Source organism: Hyaena hyaena, unplaced genomic scaffold (assembly GCF_003009895.1).
Source record: "Hyaena hyaena isolate Hyena2069 unplaced genomic scaffold, ASM300989v1 scaffold_121, whole genome shotgun sequence".
NCBI classification, from domain to species: domain Eukaryota; kingdom Metazoa; phylum Chordata; class Mammalia; order Carnivora; family Hyaenidae; genus Hyaena; species Hyaena hyaena.
The window spans coordinates 2,812,612-2,827,418 of record NW_024080753.1 but is presented as its reverse complement, the minus strand read 5'-3'; the positions used below and the strand labels follow the sequence as shown (position 1 = coordinate 2,827,418).

Here is a 14,807-nt window from a genome sequence, read left to right as displayed (position 1 = left end):
TCCCTTCTTCTTCCATTCTGTAGGTTGCCTTTTAGTTTTACTGATTGTTTCCTTCACTGTGCAGAAGCTTTTTATCTTGATGAGGTCCCAATAGCTCATGTTTGCTTTTGTTTCTCTTGCCCCCTGAGATGTTTTGAGTAAGAAGTTGCTGTGGCCGAGGTCAAAGAGGGTTTTTTGCCTGCTTTCTCCTCTCGGGTTTCATGGCTTCCTTTCTTACGTTTAGGTCTTTCGTCCTCATTCAGTTTATTTTGGGTAAGGTGTAAGAAAGGGGTCCAGGTTCATTCTTCTGCATGTCGCTGCCCAGCTTTCCCAACACCATTTGCTGCAGAGACTACCTTTATTCCATTGGATGTTTCCTGCTTTGTCAAAGATTAGTTGTGCATACGTTTGTGGATCCATTTCTGGGTTTTCTATTCTGTTCCATTGGCCTGAGTGTCTGTTTTTGTGACAGTACCATACTGTCTTGATGATTACAGCTTTGTAATACATCTTAAAGTCCAGAATTGTGATGCCTCCAGTTTTGGCTTTCTTTTTCAGGATTTCTTTGGCTATTCAGGGTCTTTTGTGGTTCTATACAAATTTTAGAATTGTTTACTCTAGCTCTGTGAAGGATGCTGGTGTTACTTTGATAGGGATTGCATTGAATATGTAGATTGCCTTGGGTAGTGTTGACACTTTAACAATTTTGTTCTTCCAATCCATGAGCATGGAATATTTTTCCTTTTTTGTGTGTCTTCTTCAATTTCTTTCATAAGCTTTCTATAGTTTTCAGTGTATAAATTTTTCACCTCGTTGGTCAGGTTTATTCCTAGGTATTTTATGGTTTTTGGTGCAATTGTAAATGGGATCAGTTCCTTGATTTCCCTTTCTGTTGCTTCATTATTGGTGTATAGGAATGCAACTGATCTCTGTGCATTTTATATCCTGCAACTTTGCTGAACTCATGGATCACTTTGAGCAGTTTTTTGGTGAAATCTTTTAAGTTTTCCATATAGAGTATCATGTCATCTGTGAAGAGTGAAAGTTTGACTTCCTCCTTGCCAATTTGGATGCCTTTTATTTCTTTGTATTATCTGATTGCTGAGGCTAGGATTTCCAGTACTATGTTGAATAACAGTGGCAAGAGTGGACATCCCTGTCATGTTCCTGACCTTTTGGGGGAAGCTCTCAGTTTTTCTGCATTGAGGATGATATTAGTGGTGGGTCTTTCATATATGGCTTTTAAGATCTTGAGGTATGATCCTTCTATCCTTACTTTCTTGAGGGTAAAGGATGCTGTATTTTGTCAAATGCTTTCTCTGCATCTATTGAGAGGATCGTGTGATTCTTATCCTTTCTTTTATTGATGTGATATATCATATTGATTGATTAGTGGATATTGAACCAGCTCTGCATCCCAGGAATAAATCCTACTTGGTCGTGGTGAATAATTCTTTTAATGTATTGTTAGATACAGTTGGCTAGTATCTTATTGAGGATTTTTGCACCCAAGTTCACCAGGGAAATTAGTCTGTATTTCTCCTTTTTAGTGGGGTCTTTGTCTGGTTTGGAATCAAGGTAATGCTGGCTTCATAGAATGAGTTTGGAAGTTTTCCTTCCATTTCTATTTTTTGGAACAGCTTCAAAAGAATAGGTGTTAACTCTTCTTTGTAGAATTTCCTGGGAAAGCCATCTGGCCCTGGACTCTTGTTTTTTAGGAGATTTTTTAATTACTCTTTCGATTTATTTTCTGGTTATGGGTCTATTCAAATTTGCTACTCTTGTTTCAGTTTTGGTAGTTTATATGTTTCTAAGTTTGTCCATTTCTTCCAGACTGCCCAATATATTGGCATATAATTGCTCATAATATTCTCTTATTATTGTTTCTAACTCTGCAAATTCATGATTTTATTTATTTGAGTCCTTTCCTTTTTCTTTTTGATTAAACTGGCTAGGGGTTTATCAATTTTGTTAATTCTTTCAAAGAACTAGCTCCTGGTTTCATTGATCTGTTCTACTATATTTTTTGTTTTGTTTTGTTTTGTTTTGTTTTATTCAGTAGCATTGATTTCCTGTCTTCTGCTGGTTTGGGGTTTTATTTGCCGTTTTTTTTCCCCAGCTCTATCAGGTGTAAGGTTGGGTTGTGTATCTGAGACCTTCCTTCCTTCTTTAAGAAGGCCTGGATTGCTATATATGTCCCTTTTATGACCACCCTTGCTTCATTCCAGAGGTTTTGGGCTGTGGTGTTATCATTTTCATTGGCTTCCATGTACTTCTTAATTTCCTCTTTAACTTCTTGGTTAGCCCATTCATTCTTTAGTAGGATGTTCTTTAGTTTCCAAGTATTTGTTGTCTTAACAAATTTGTTCCTGTGGTTGATTTTGAATTTCAAAGCGTTGTGGTCTGAAAATATGCAGAGTATAATCTTGATTTTTTTTTTTTACTTGTTGAGGGCTGATTTGTGTCCCAGTATGTGATCTATTTGGGAGAATGTTCCATGTGCATTTGAGAAGAACGTGTATTCTGCTGCTTTAGGATGAAATGTTCGGAATATATCTGTTAAGTCCATCCAGGCCAGCGTGTTATTCAAAGCCATTGTTTCCTTGTTGATTTTCTGTTTAGATGATCTGTCTGTTGCAGTAAGTGGAGGTGTTGAGGTCCCCTACTATTATGGTATTATTTTCAATGAGTTTCTGTAGGTTTGTGATTAATTGATTTATATATTTGGGTGCTCTCATATTTGGGGCATAAATGTTTATAATTTTTAGATGTTCTTGGTGGATAGACCCCTTAGTTATGATATAATGCCCTTCTTCATCTCTTTTTACAGTCTTTATTTTAAAATCTAGATTGTCTGACATAAGTGTAGCTCCTTCAGCTTTCTTTTGGCAACCATTAGCATGATAGATGGTTCTCCATCCCCTTACCTTCAACCTGAAGGTGTCTTTAGGTATAAAATGGGTCTCTTGTAAAAAGCATATAGATGCATCTTGTTTTCTTATCTGTTATCCTGTGTCTTTTGATTGGAGTGTTTAGTCCATGGACATTTAGAGTGAGTACAGAAAAATATGAATTTATTGCCATTGTGTTGCCTGTAGAGTTGGAGTTTCTGGTCCTGTCCTCTGGTCCGTTCTAGTCTTTGTAACTTTTTGTCTTTTTTTTTTTTTTCCATCTTTTCTCCATTCAGAGAGTCCAACTTAAAATTTCTTGTGGGACTGCTTTAGTGGTCACAAACTCCTTTAGTTTTTGTTTGGGAAACTTTTTATCTCTCCTTCTATTTTGAATACCAGTCTTGCTGGGTAAAGAATTCTTGGCTGCATATTTTTCCAATTCAGCGCATTGAATATATCCTGCCACTCCTTTCTGTCCTGCCCTGTTTCTGTGGATGGCTCTGCTGTGAACCTGATCTGTCTTCCCTTGTAGGTTAAGGACTTTTTTCCCTTGCTGCTTTCATGAATCTTTCCTTATCTGTGTATTTTGTGAATTTGACTATGATATGCCTTGGTGCTGTTTGTATTTTATTGAACCTAATGGGACATCTCTGTGCTTCCTGGATTTTTGATGTCTGTGTCTTTCCCCCAGGTTAGGAAAGTTTTCCATTGTGATTTGCTCACATAAACCTTTTCTCTTTCTTCATATTCTGGGACCCCTATGATTCAGATGTTATTCCTTTTGAATGAGTCACTGAGTTCTCTAATTCTTTTTTTTTTTTTTTAATATTTTTATTTATTTCTAGGAGAGAGAGAGAGAGAGAGACAGACAGCGTGAGCAGGGGAGGGTCAGAGAGAGAGGGAGTCACAGACTGAAACAGGCTCCAGGCTCTGAGCTGGCAGTCAGCACAGAGCCCGATGTGGGGCTCGAACCCACGAACCGCGAGATCATGACCTAAGCGAAAGTCGGACGCTTAACCGAGTAAGCCATCCAGGCGCCCCAAGTACTCTAATTCTTATATCATGTTCTTTTGCCTTAGTTTCCCTCTCTTATTCTGCTTCATTATTCTCCAGAAGTTTATCCTCTATATCACTGATTCACTGTTTTGCTTCATTCATCCTTGATGCTGTGGCATCCATTCGAGATTGCATCTCAGTTATAGCATTTTTAATTTCATCTTGACTAGATTTTACTTCTTTTATCTCTACAGAAAGGGAGTCTATGCTTTTTCAACCCCAGCTACTATTCTTATTATCATGATTCTAAATTCTGGTTCAGACATCTTGGTTGTATCTGTATTGATTAAATCCCTGGCTGTCATATCTTCCTGTTCTTTCTTTTGGGTGAATTCCTTCATTCCATCATTTTTGGAGGAAAGAAAAAGAATTAATAAAATAAAATAAATAAAAATTAAGAAATTAAAAACAACATAAAAAATCAAATGAAGGGTGCTAGATCCTAGCTGTGTTTTGGTCTGGTTATTGAAAGAAGCTTGATACAATAGAGAAAAAAGGGAAAGAAAAGAGAAAAAAAAGAAAAAAGAAAACATTTGAAGAATTTAAAAAATGAATACAGTAAACTAGAATAAAATGAAATGATGAAAGTAAAAATAAAATTTAAAAAACTTACAAAGAAGTAAAAAATATAGTAGAGAAAAATCTTTTATAAAAATGGAAAATAAAAATAATTTTTTTCTCTTTCTGTATTCAAGAATAAGAATAAAAATTTGAAATGATGGACCAGGGAACAGAATGAAATATGATTGAAATACATCCAGTTTCCCCTAGAAATCAAAGTAGGAAGCCCTTTATAGTCCATAAACTAAGAAGGTGGGGAGATTTGTGGTGATCCTCTAGAGGACAGTTGGCCCAGTTGGGTGGGGTTTGTTGGTGTAGCGGCTCTGTTTTCCACTAGATGGCGCTGCTGAGTTTACTGGGGTGGATCATCATGGTGCTTATGAGCATGTATGCGCATGGGCAGGAGGGAGGAAAATGGCGTCACCCACCTACCCAGTCTCTAGTACTCTGTGCTCTCCCTGACCAGCAATCAAGCACCCCTCCTTTGTCTCAGGCTTCCGTCCACTCTCTGCTTCTACACTGTTGGCGATCACACTGTCCTCCTGCCAGGTGGCACCTCCCTCCCGAGTTTTATCTCAAATGGGGCTGAGGTAAAACTCACTTCTGAGGTACCTGTGGCTTTGACCCGGTCAGACCCTTTGGGGAAGAGTCTTGCTGAGCTATGGCCAGCCACCAGCCGGCCCCTGGAACGTTCCTGTGACCACGCTGCTGCAGATGCTCGGAGACCGTGGCTGCGTGCCAGTCCGCCCCAGAAAAAGTTTGCAGGACCGTGTGGCAGCAGTGTTTCAGGGATTATGGAAAATCACAACACAGATCTGGTGCCAGACTTCACTCTTAGCGTCCTTGTTCCAGCACCAGCAAATGTGGTTGTTCTCCAGGGTCCAGTGGGAACTTTGCCTGTGGGGGGTGCTGCACAGCCTCTACCAAATGTCCTCCCAGCAGGGGAGCCGCCTCTGCCCATGTGGCCCAATGACCTCTGGGACCTCACTGTCTGCTCCTGGGAATTCACCCTTCCCACCAGAGCGCCACCCGGTGTCGCGCTGCAGAGTTGCAGACTCTACTCCCCTGTTTACAAAGTCTTAATAGTATTTAAACCCTCTCCTTTCTCCTTTCTCTATTTCTTGTTCAGTCTCTTCAGGGTATTTCTACTTTTTCTCTTTCTCTCCAGCTGCTTTCAGGGAGAATGCTTTTCCTATATTCTCCCCACTGTCTCTGTCTTCCCTCTGAAAGCAAAAACAGGTCCTACCCTCCATGGGTTCTCTCTTCCTCAGTTCACCTCTCCATGCCACATACCTTATGAGTTCTGTGGTTCACGTTGTAAAGATCGTGTTAATCCTCAGATCAGTTTTCTAGGTGTGCAAGATGGTTTGGTGTTGATCTAGCTGCATTTCAGGGACAAGAGAGGCAAAAAAACCCAAACAAACCCACATGGATATTAATGATTGACTTCCCACTTTATTAAATGAGATTTTTCTCTTTCACGTGGCATTGGATCTGTAGGGGGTCGGCTGATCTAGCCAGGCAAGGCTGATTAGACGGCTTTAAGCGGTGGGCCCAGCTGAACTTGGCTCCTTGCTACAAGCTGAGTTGAAGTCTGCTTCACATAGATTTATGCTGCAGTCCAAGGTGAAGAGCAGGAGCTCTTCTCAGGGACAGGGAAGCTCTTTGATGATGATGGCAAAGGCGCAGGAGAGTAGGCTCAGCTGCGCAAACCCCTTCCAACATCTCATTGGCCGAAGTACCTCTCGCAGCTGAAGTCAAGGGTGAGGAATTGCGCTCTGTCTCTACTTGTAGGGACTGCAAAGAGATATGGCAAAGGGTGTGGATACAGAGAAGGGTGAGGGATTGGGGCCGTGTATTTAACCTACTATACTTGGCTTAATTATATTTTGTTAACAGACCTCTCCGTGAGTCACATCGTATTTGAGCTCAAGTAATACCACAACACAGCTTTGCCTGATGGTTGCCCTCTTTTAAGTGGCTGGTAATCATTTGATGATTAGTTTCTTAAATCTCAAGACTACACAGGGTTCTGAGAAAGAATTTTGTGAGATGGTTTAGGTTTGCAGGATGAAAAAGTTTGGGGTGCAGGTTCTTTAATGTCAGTCTGGCTTGAAACACCTTTGTCCTTTTTCCCTTCTCTGCAGTGAAGACTATCTTCAGATGCTGTGTGGACAATGAGTTGCTGCAGAAGCATCATTTGATCTGCCCAGATGATTACTACAGTGATCCCGTGCCATTCTGCTCTGCACCTAAAGGTAATGTTCCTGTGCTCAGTCAGAGCCTTTGGTATCATTCCAGGGTATTCTTTTTTTTTTTAATGTTTTATTTATTTCTAGGAGAGAGAGAGAGACAGTGTGAGTGGGGGAAGGTCAGAGAGAGAGGGAGTCACAGACTGAAACAGGCTCCAGGCTCTGAGCTGGCAGTCAGCACAGAGCCCGATGCGGGGCTTGAACCCACGAACCGCGAGATCATGACCTAAGCGAAAGTCGGACGCTTAACCGACTAAGCCACCCAGGCGCCCCGTTTTCCAGGGTGTTCTTTAGTCGCAGGACCACACTGGCCGCCTTTGTTGCCATTTCCCCAGTGACTTTCCCCCCTTTTTCATTTAATTTGATCCTGACTATTGGGAGGGTCAGCTCTAAGCATTCCACATCCTCTCTAACACCTGCAAGACCAAAGTCTCAACTCCTTAATGTGGAATATGCATCCTTGTTAGCTGCTCAACTCTGAGAGATATGAAAATGTTTAGAAAAGTAGTTGGGGGCACCTGGGTGGCTCAGTTGGTTAAATGTCCGACTCTTGATTTTGGCTCAGGTCATAGTCTCATGGTTCATGAATTTGAGCCTGCTTTGGACTGTGCACTGATAGTATGGAGCCTGCTTGAGATTCTTTCTCTCTCCCTCTCTCTCTGCCCCTCCTCTGCATGCTCTCTCTCTCTCTCTCTCAAAAGAAAAAAGAAAAGAAAAGTTGCTGAATGAACCAAGAGAGGGTGGGTCTGAAGACCCAGATAAGTAAGGGAGCAAGTTCCTGACGGATTCATGACGTGGACTGTGAGGTCTTTCCACACCCCATGTAGGAAAAGAGGGAAAAGAGCAACTTTTTCGTCCTTTAACGAGTACTGTGGGAAGACTGAGCAGAGAAGCAGGGAGGCTGTGGTGTGTATGCGTGTGTGATGCCAGGTCACTTTCCTGTGATATGGGAGGCAAGATCTTCTGAGAGTGAGTGGAGTGGGAGCTTGGTTGTGGGCTTAAGCAGGGAGGTAGACTTTTGGGAGAGTCACAGTATGGACAGGCGGAAGTTGCTCTGTGGATTCTGTGGCTACGTGTCGGGATGGCCCAGCGGTGCCAGGTTTGGAAGATGAGCTCACCAGCCACCCGGTCAGTGGGACTCTGTGATAGTCTCCGAGGCTTTGGAGCCAAGATGGTATTTGGGGTGGGGAGGTTGTGACCCAGAGAACTGAGGGTGCTGATGAGAACAGCGTTCCACTGACAGCCTGAGCCATGTAGAGAAGGCAGACCAGAGAGAGAGAGAGAGGTAGCAGAGTTAAGTGTCATGCAACACCAAGCCACTTAACATTGTGAAGTTGGTTGGAAATTCACTGTTATGCAGGTAAAGAAGAATAGAATTAACATGTATTGAGGATTGACCCGGTATTGTACTTCTACCAGTTTCATTGCTTTCTTGCTGGCAATGAATGTTCTCCTTTAACCTTTTGGGGATGGTCTTATAGGTATAAAAAACTAATACCAACTTTGATTCCTCATGTGAACTTTAAAAAAAAAATCTTTTTAATGTTTTATTTTATTTCTGAGGGAGAGAGACAGCGTGAGCAAGGGAGGGTCAGAGAGAGGGGGAGAAACAGAATCTGAAGCAGGTTCCAGGCTCTGAGCTGTCAGCACAGAGCCCGACGCAAGGCTCGAACCCACGAACTGTGAGATCATGACCTGAGCCGAAGTCAGACACGTAACCGACTGAGCCACCCAGGCACCTCTCATGTGAACTCTTTGAAAAGCAGGTTCACATGTAGGGTATCGGTGCGTGCATTAGACAGACAGACAGACAGCCGTCTACTCATGTTCTTTGACCATCTTTGACAATCAAACACTTTAACACTCTATTCCTACATAGGATAAGTTCCAGGAATAGTTTATATGCGAAAGAGCAATTATATCTCATCTTAGAAATGCCCACCTCATCTGCGGTAGCTCAGTTTGATTCTTTGGTGCCACAGGGGTCTCCATCCCCAGGTGTTCAAAATTCACATTCAGTTATGAGAAGTGTTCTGTCCCAACGAAATACATGGCCAAGAAGCTTGAAGCTTCCTGCAGAAAGCTGCTCACCAAGTTTGAAGAGGAGCCAGACTACACTGTGGACAGTCTGACGTGGGACTCATCTTTAAAGGCCAAACGCAAGACTGTCCAGGTTGGTGTGGAAGCCTGTGCGCGGTGGCGTGTGGGCAGCAGGCACAGGGAGGTCGTGGGAGCGGGGAGGCGTTCCAGGTGACACAGGAAGTTGTGGGTCCAACAGTGGAATGGGGAGGAGAGTTTGCATTGATTTTCCATGGGTCACGCAGCTGGCCACATGTCAGCACACACAGTCCCCCTGCCTGTCATCGACTCCATTTTTGTGTGTGTTTCAAAGAAAACAGGCCCACCCAAGAATAAGAGCTGGATGAACCACGTACGGGTGCCCCAGAGAGAACTGGAGCGGCTTCTGCTTGCCAGGATGGACAGTCGGAGCCGCTTCCTTAAAAACCCCCGGTTTTTCCCCCCTAACACTCCATGTGGAGGCAAGTCCCTTCTCTTCCCTCTGAAGAAGCCAGTGCTGAGAGGAGCATTACAGAGTGGAGAGCCAGTGGAGAGGTGCGTCTTGCCCTGACTTGTAGGATCAGAACGTCAGACCCTTTGGAGGAAACCCAGAAGGTCCTGCGTCTGCCCTGGGTTAGGGAAGGTCCTAGACTTCGGGGGACAGTGTGTCAGCATTGGAACAGAGCAGGGCTTCAGGGCTCCCTGCAGACCTGGCCTTCGGACACCCCCCAGGGGCCTGGGCTGTGCTTTCCTGACCTGCCAGGGTTTTGAGGGATCAGGGTGGGGCGGGTCCTCTGCTTACAGCCGAACAGTCTCGGTCAGATGGGAGCGATCTGTGTAGCCACATGTTCTTCCGTTGCACTCGTGTGTCTTGGAACAGGAATGCAAAAATAAAAATACTTAACATTTGAGTAATTACAAATAATAAATATACATTGTGACTTTCTTTCAGAGAGAGAGCCTTTGGCTTATTTCATTAATTGTCCTCCTTAAAGGAGTGAATTGCTTTAGGAGTCCATTGTGTTAATGGACTTAAAACTGTTCACATTTGTTGGTCAAATATCTTTCTATTCAGAAAAATTAGAAGATTAGTATTTTCAAAGAAAAACAGCAGCCATAGTAAAAACCTAGTTAGGATCTTGGTGTGGAAGCTTCCAGAGCTGAGGCTTCCTATGCACAATGAAAATGAAACCCACAACTGTACATATCTTCATGAAGAGTCTATCATATGGTAAAATTATTTTGTCACCTGCTTTAACAACAGGAACAGAATCCAGTAAATGACATCTTGTGAAAATCTTTGATGGCTTGGATGTATTTACTTTACACGAAGCACATGGATGAAATTAATGGCCCTTCTCCCCTCGTTTGCCTTCCCGCAGTTGTGCTGATACCCCAGTGTTCCTTGCTGAACCATCAATCGGATTTTTCACAGATTATGAAATTGGGCCAGTTTATGAGGTAAAAATCTTATTTCTTGGGGCACTTGGGGGGCTCAGCGCGTTAAGCTTCTGATGCTTGAGCTCAGCTCATGTCTTGATCTCAGGCCATAGAGCCTACTTATAAAAAAACCAGTCTTATTTCTTTACAGCTCCCACTTCATCAGCTTCCTTATTTTTTTAAGTGGTTTGTGGAATTTTAAAACCATATACAAAATTAGGGAGCAGACTATGATACGCATCTCTTACTTCTTGAGGTAGGCCTGTGTTGCTGTAGATCTCCCTCGCAGAACCACTTTCACCGCATCCCAAAGATTTTGGACCATTGTGTTTTCATTTTCATTTGTGTCAGTTTATTTCTTTTTTATTTCCTCTTCGATTTCTTCACTGTCTCAATGGTTGTTTAGTAGCATGTTGTTTGGCCTCCATGTGTTTGTGTTTTTTCTAGCTTTTTTTTCCTTGTAATTGATTTCTAGTTCCATGTTGCTGTGGTTGGAAAAGATGCTGAATATGATTTTACTCTTCTCACATTTCTTGAGAGTTGTTTTGTGGCTTAACATGAGATCTGGTCTGGAGTATGTTCCGTGTGCACTTGAGAAGACTGTGTATTCTGGGGCTCCTGGGGGCTCAGTCGGTTAAGCATCCAAATTTGGCTCAGGTCATGATCTCATAGCTTGTGAGTTCAAGCCCTGCGTGGGGCTCTGTGCTGACAGCTCAGAGCCTGGAGCCCATTTCGGATTCTGTATTTCTGTCTCTCTCTGACCCTCCCTTGTTCGTACTTTCTCTCTCTCTCTCTCTCAAGATTAAATAAATTAAAAAAAAAAAACAAAAAAAAACTCCTAGAAGAAAACATAGGTGGCAGCAAGCTCCTGGGGCCTGGTAACGATTTTTGGATCTGACACCAAAAGCAAAAACAAAAGCAGAAGTAAGCTAGTGGGCCTGCATTGAGCTGATGAGCTCCTGCACAGCAAAGGAGACCATCAGCAAGGTGAAAGGCCAACTATGGCCCAGGAGAAAGTATTTGCAAATCACAGCTCTGATAAGGGGTTAATAAGCAAATATATAAGGAATTCATACAACTCAACAGCAAAAACAAAAACCAAGCAATCCAATTAAAAACTAGGCAGAAGGGGGCGCCTGGCTGGTTCATTTGGTGGAGCATGTGACTCCTGATCTGGGGTTGTGAGTTCAAGCCCTGCGTGGGGCTCTGTGCTGACAGCTCAGAGCCTGGAGCCTGCTTTGGATTCTGTGTCCCTCTCTCTCTCTGCCCCTCCCCTGCTCATGCTCTGTCTCTCTCAAAAATAAACAAACATTAAAAAAAGAAAAGAATGTATATTTTGTTGAATTTGGATGGAATGTTCCGTACGTATCTGTTCAGTCCATCTGTTGTAATGTGCTGGTCAAAGACACTGTGTCCCTATTGAGTTTCTGCCTGGATGATCTATCCATTGATGTAAGTGGGGTGTTAAAGTCCCCTACTATGGGGCCGTCTGTGTGGCTCAGTCAGTTAAGCCTCTGACTCTTGATATCTGCTCAGGTCACGATCTCACGGTTCTTGAGACTGAGCTGACAGCACAGAGCCCGCTTGGGATTCTCTCTCTCTGCCGATTCCCTGCTTGGGCTCTCTCTTTCAAAATAAATAAACATTTTTTAAAAATTCCCTACTATTATTGTATTACTGTCAATTTTTCCGTTTATGTCTGTTAATATTTGCTTTGTATGTTTAGATGCTCCAATATTGGGCATATAGATGTTTACAATAGTTATACCCTCTTATTATATGGCTCCCTTTATCATTATGTAAGGCCCTTCTCTGTCTCTTGTTACAGTCTTTGTTTTAAAGTCTGTTTTTCCTACCTTGGCTTTTTTTTTTCCTCACTTTCATTTGCACAGAATATATTTTTCCATTCCTTAACTTTCGGTGTGTGTGTGTCTTCAAATCTGAAGTGAGTCTCTTGTAGGCAGCATACAGAGGGCTCTGGTTTTTCACCCCTTTGTCATTCTGCGTCTTTTGATTGGAGCTTTTAGAACATTAACATTTAAAGTAGTTATTGATAAGTATGAACATACTGCCATTTTATTAATTGTTTTCTGGGGGCGCCTGGGTGGCTTAGTCGGTTAAGCGTCCGACTTTCGCTTAGGTCATGATCTCGCGGTTCGTGGGTTCAAGCCCCGCATCGGGCTCTGTGCTGACTGCCAGCTCAGAGCCTGGAGCCTGTTTCAGTCTGTGACTCCCTTTCTCTCTGACCCTCCCCTGCTCACGCTGTCTCTCTCTCTTTCTCTCCTAGAAATAAATAAAAACATTAAAAAAAATTGTTTTCTGGTTATTTTTGTAGTTCTTTTCTATTCCTTTCTTCTCTGGCCATCTTTCCTTGTGATCATTTTCTTTAATGTTACGCTTGGTTTTCTTTCTCTTCATTTTTTTGTGTGTCATCAAAGGTTTTTGTTCTGTGGTTAACCTGAGATTCATATATAACATCCTAAGTATACAGCAGTCTGTATGAAGTTGATGGTCACTTAAGTTTGGACACATTGTGAAAAAGCTTCGTTTTCACTTTCCTCTCCACGTTTTCTGTATGTATTACCATATTTTACATCTTTTTATTTTGTGAGTCCTTAGCTAATTAGATATAATTGATTTTACTTCTTTTGTCTTTTCAGCTTCATTCAAGCTTTATAAGTGATGACTCCACTACCTCTACTGTTTGATTCCTCTGACTCCTAAATTTTTTTCTTTTCATAATTTTATTTCTAATTATGCCTTCCTTTCCCACGGAAAGAAAGGACTTTTTAGTGGTGATGAACTCCTTTCACTTTTAATCTCTCCTTCAGTTCTGAATGATAACCTTACTGGGTAGGATGTTCTCTGTTGTGCGTTTTTAACTTCCAGCACTAGGAGTGCATCACGCCACTTCCTTCTGGCCTGCGAAGTTTCTGCCGAAAAATCATCTGATAGGTTTATGGGGTTTCCCTTGTGGTAATGAGGTGCTTCTCTCTTGTCGCTTTTAAAATTCAGTCTTTAGTTTTAGTCTTAGGCACTTTGGTCAGTGCTGCCGTGGCGTGGGCCTCCTTGGGCTTTTCTCCCTGGGGCTCTTGGTGCTTCCGTGGTCTCTGTCGCCTGTCCTGCGGAGGCTGTGCCGTCCGCCCTCATTCTCCAGGAGGAATTTCACTGTAAAAAGGTGTCGGGTCAGAGCATCTGTGGAGGCGGGGAGCTGGGGGTCCTCCTACCTTGCCATCTTGGGCCAGGAGTCCCTCCACCTGCTTTCTAAAAATACCATTTATTTGCTGAAACTGTAGTTTCTAAATTCCTCGGTTTGGCCAATTGGATCACTGAGGCGACACGAAGCATGGTGTTTGCACCTGCTTCTATAAACTTAGTTAGATGTAGAAATTCAATTAGATTTGTGATCAGTTTTTTTGTGTGTTTTTGGCCAGAATACTTCCCTGGTGCTGCTGTGCATTCCTTAGCGTGTCCCAGCAGGGGGGTGTATCTGCTTTTCCTTCTACCAGTAAAGGATGGTTCCTTAGAGAGGGTTTGGAAGCCTTACATGATTATTACCTAGATCCCTTTTTTTTTTTTTAAATAAAATTCAGGGTTACAGAATGGTGATTCCTAATTCTGTTTCTCCTTCTGCATTTATTGGCTGTGATTGTCTATTTAAAAAAAACTTTCCTTCATGTCGTGTTCGCTTCCCCTCTTCCTTATGCTCTCCTTGCCCCACAAGTAACTATCTTTTATTAGTTTGGGTTCATCCAGTGTTTCCTTTTGGAATCACGAGCGGATATACGGATATATCTGGGCCCCCTCTCCTCCTTCCTGTCCTCTGCAGCTTGCTTTTCACTTGACAGCATATACGGGACTCCCGTGAGTGTGGGTACGGGACTGTCCCGGCTCCTTTTCCGCAGTCTCCTGCGTCTTCGTTCCTGCCTCCACGGTGCTAGGGAATCGCACCAGCGCCAGGCTTAGCAGCCGCCAGCCCTGTTCCCCAGGCGCAGGGCCTGCCAGGCCTAGTCGCCACCAGTCCCTTCACACACGTGTGAATTGGACTTTACGGTTTAAAGAGCAATCCGCTGTTCCTTATGAGCTCTCAACCACCCAGCGCAAACGCAGGCAAAGATGTCAGTCTCGTGTGTTGAATGTTCGAGCAATTTTTTTTCTTTTTGTTCCTTAAACGGAACAGCGATCTGTTCTCTTTCGGACTTCTGTGTCTGCTCATCACATCCCAAGGACAGGTGCAGAAGCTGGCCAAGACTCCAGGAGAGGGAGGAAGAATGGTTTCACCTGGGCAGTGGCGTAGGGCGGGGGCGGCTGCTCAGGGCCACGCGGCCCTCAGCACAGGACTGGAAGGGGCGTCTGTGGAGCCCCCGACGAGGTGGCCAGACGGCCATTGAACAGCCCTCCCTCCTGCCTTTACCTCGTCCTCACTGCTCACCCTTATCCTGTTGCTGAGTCTTCACGTCTCTGGAAAATCAGCCTGACCTTTCCTGACCGAATTAAATGTCCTGATTGCAGGCTCTTTTTCCACCATTTACTCTTTGGTGGCACAATTTTATATTTACCTTTCCCACTA

At 43.2% G+C, this 14,807-nt stretch overlaps 1 protein-coding gene across 1 annotated transcript in view; it reads left to right on the top strand.

The window, feature by feature from the left end:
* Window positions 1-14,807, top strand: part of DLEC1 (DLEC1 cilia and flagella associated protein) — a 72,720-nt gene that overhangs the window by 18,018 nt on the left and 39,895 nt on the right. Inside the window, exons 3-6 of the mRNA XM_039237169.1 lie at window positions 6,635-6,745; window positions 8,722-8,912; window positions 9,132-9,352; window positions 10,180-10,258. Coding sequence (XP_039093100.1) covers window positions 6,635-6,745; window positions 8,722-8,912; window positions 9,132-9,352; window positions 10,180-10,258 — 602 coding nt within the window. The remainder of the gene's footprint in view (window positions 1-6,634; window positions 6,746-8,721; window positions 8,913-9,131; window positions 9,353-10,179; window positions 10,259-14,807) is intronic.